At 40.6% G+C, this 1529-nt stretch overlaps 1 protein-coding gene across 1 annotated transcript; it reads right to left on the reverse strand.

Moving 5' to 3' along the window:
- Positions 1-283: 283 nt before the first annotated feature.
- LOC110205264 (olfactory receptor 11H4) lies at positions 284-1300 on the reverse strand. Its single transcript, XM_020981777.2, has one exon. It carries the CDS (start codon positions 1298-1300, stop codon positions 320-322), a length of 981 nt encoding a protein of 326 aa, XP_020837436.1. The 3' UTR covers positions 284-319.
- Positions 1301-1529: the final 229 nt, after the last annotated feature.

The raw sequence follows: 1529 nt of genomic DNA on the forward strand, positions 1-1529 counted from the left end.
TAAGGTACATACAACAACAATAAGGATTCATAGCAATCAATCAACAAGTATTTATTAAGCAATACATTAGGTTTATTTTTTGCCTCTTCACTGATGTCATTCATATTTGAAGAATAATTATGACATTGGATGTTGAAATTCAATAAACTGAAGCATCAAGGTAGGAAAGAATTTAAAGGTGTGAGTTATCTCAGAGAAAACTCCTCATCTTTACCTCCTTAAAGTGAAAAATGGAGCGCTATTAGAAAAAGTGATAATTCTCCTAATTGATTTCATTAGAAAATTAAGTCATAGAGTCCCTTAATCAAGTAAAGGCTACTCATGAACTTTGGCTCCTTCTCATGCTACACAAGACTGTTTTTAGGGCACATTTCATATCCTTGTTGCGCAGACTATAGATTAGGGGGTTTAAGAATGGAGTCATTACTGAGTACACCAAAGTTACAATTTTTTGCATTGAAGTTGGGATGCCAAATGTTGGGCTCACATACATCACCATGACTGTCCCATAGAACAGAGACACTACCATCAGATGAGATCCACATGTAGAAAAGGCCTTACTCCGGCCAGCTGCTGAAGGTACCTGAAACACAGCTCTAAGCACCAAGATATAAGATGTGAAAATGTACATAATGGAGAGAAAGAGGACAAGGGAGCTCTGGGTATAGAAGATCAACTCAGCAATAGGGGCTGGGACACAGGAGAGGGCCATCAGTGGATCTATGTCACACAGAAAGTGATCTATGATGTTGGAACCACAGTAGGGTAGTTGGGAGATTAAGAAAATGAGAACTGGGTAGCCAAGGAAGCCAGCCAACCAACAGAGAGACACTAGGGTGGCACAATGCCTCCCAGTCATGATCATTGGGTAGTGCAGTGGGCAGCAGATAGCCAGATACCTATCATAAGCCATCACTGCTAGGAAAAGACATTCAGTTGTACCAAGGGAAAAGAAGAAATAAAACTGTAGAAAACATCCAGAGAAGGAGATTGCTTTGGTCTTGGAGAGAAAGTTGGCCAACATATTGGGAACAGTGGAAGAAACATACCAAATCTCAAGAAAGGAAAAATTGCCGAGGAGAATGTACATGGGAGTATGGATCCGCTGGTCCCATATTACTGCAGAGATGATGGCTCCATTACCAAGAAGAGTCAGGATGTAGATGATCAAAAGTAGTGAGAAGAGTACAAGCTGTATCTCCCAGGACCCAGGGAAGCCTAGGAGGACAAACTCAGTCACAGTGGTTATTCTTGACCTGTTTATGGGTCTCAGAACTGTGGAGAAGACAAAGATAATCATGACATGGAGTACTTTTGTGGACATTCTGAAACTTTTCTTGGAATAAGGAGCTTGCCTCAAAGAGTTTGAGGGAGGCATAATAGAAAGAGGGTTGAAGGACTGAACTTGGAATCATGGAACCAAATTTTAATCACAGAGTTGCCAGTTCCTAGATGTGTGAATTTGGACAAATTGCTTAATTTCTCTGAGTCTCAGTTTCCTCACCTATAAAAAGGAAGGGGTTGTACTA

Source organism: Phascolarctos cinereus, unplaced genomic scaffold (assembly GCF_003287225.1).
Source record: "Phascolarctos cinereus isolate Bilbo 61053 unplaced genomic scaffold, phaCin_HiC Scaffold_3;HRSCAF=262, whole genome shotgun sequence".
Taxonomy (NCBI): Eukaryota; Metazoa; Chordata; class Mammalia; order Diprotodontia; family Phascolarctidae; genus Phascolarctos; species Phascolarctos cinereus.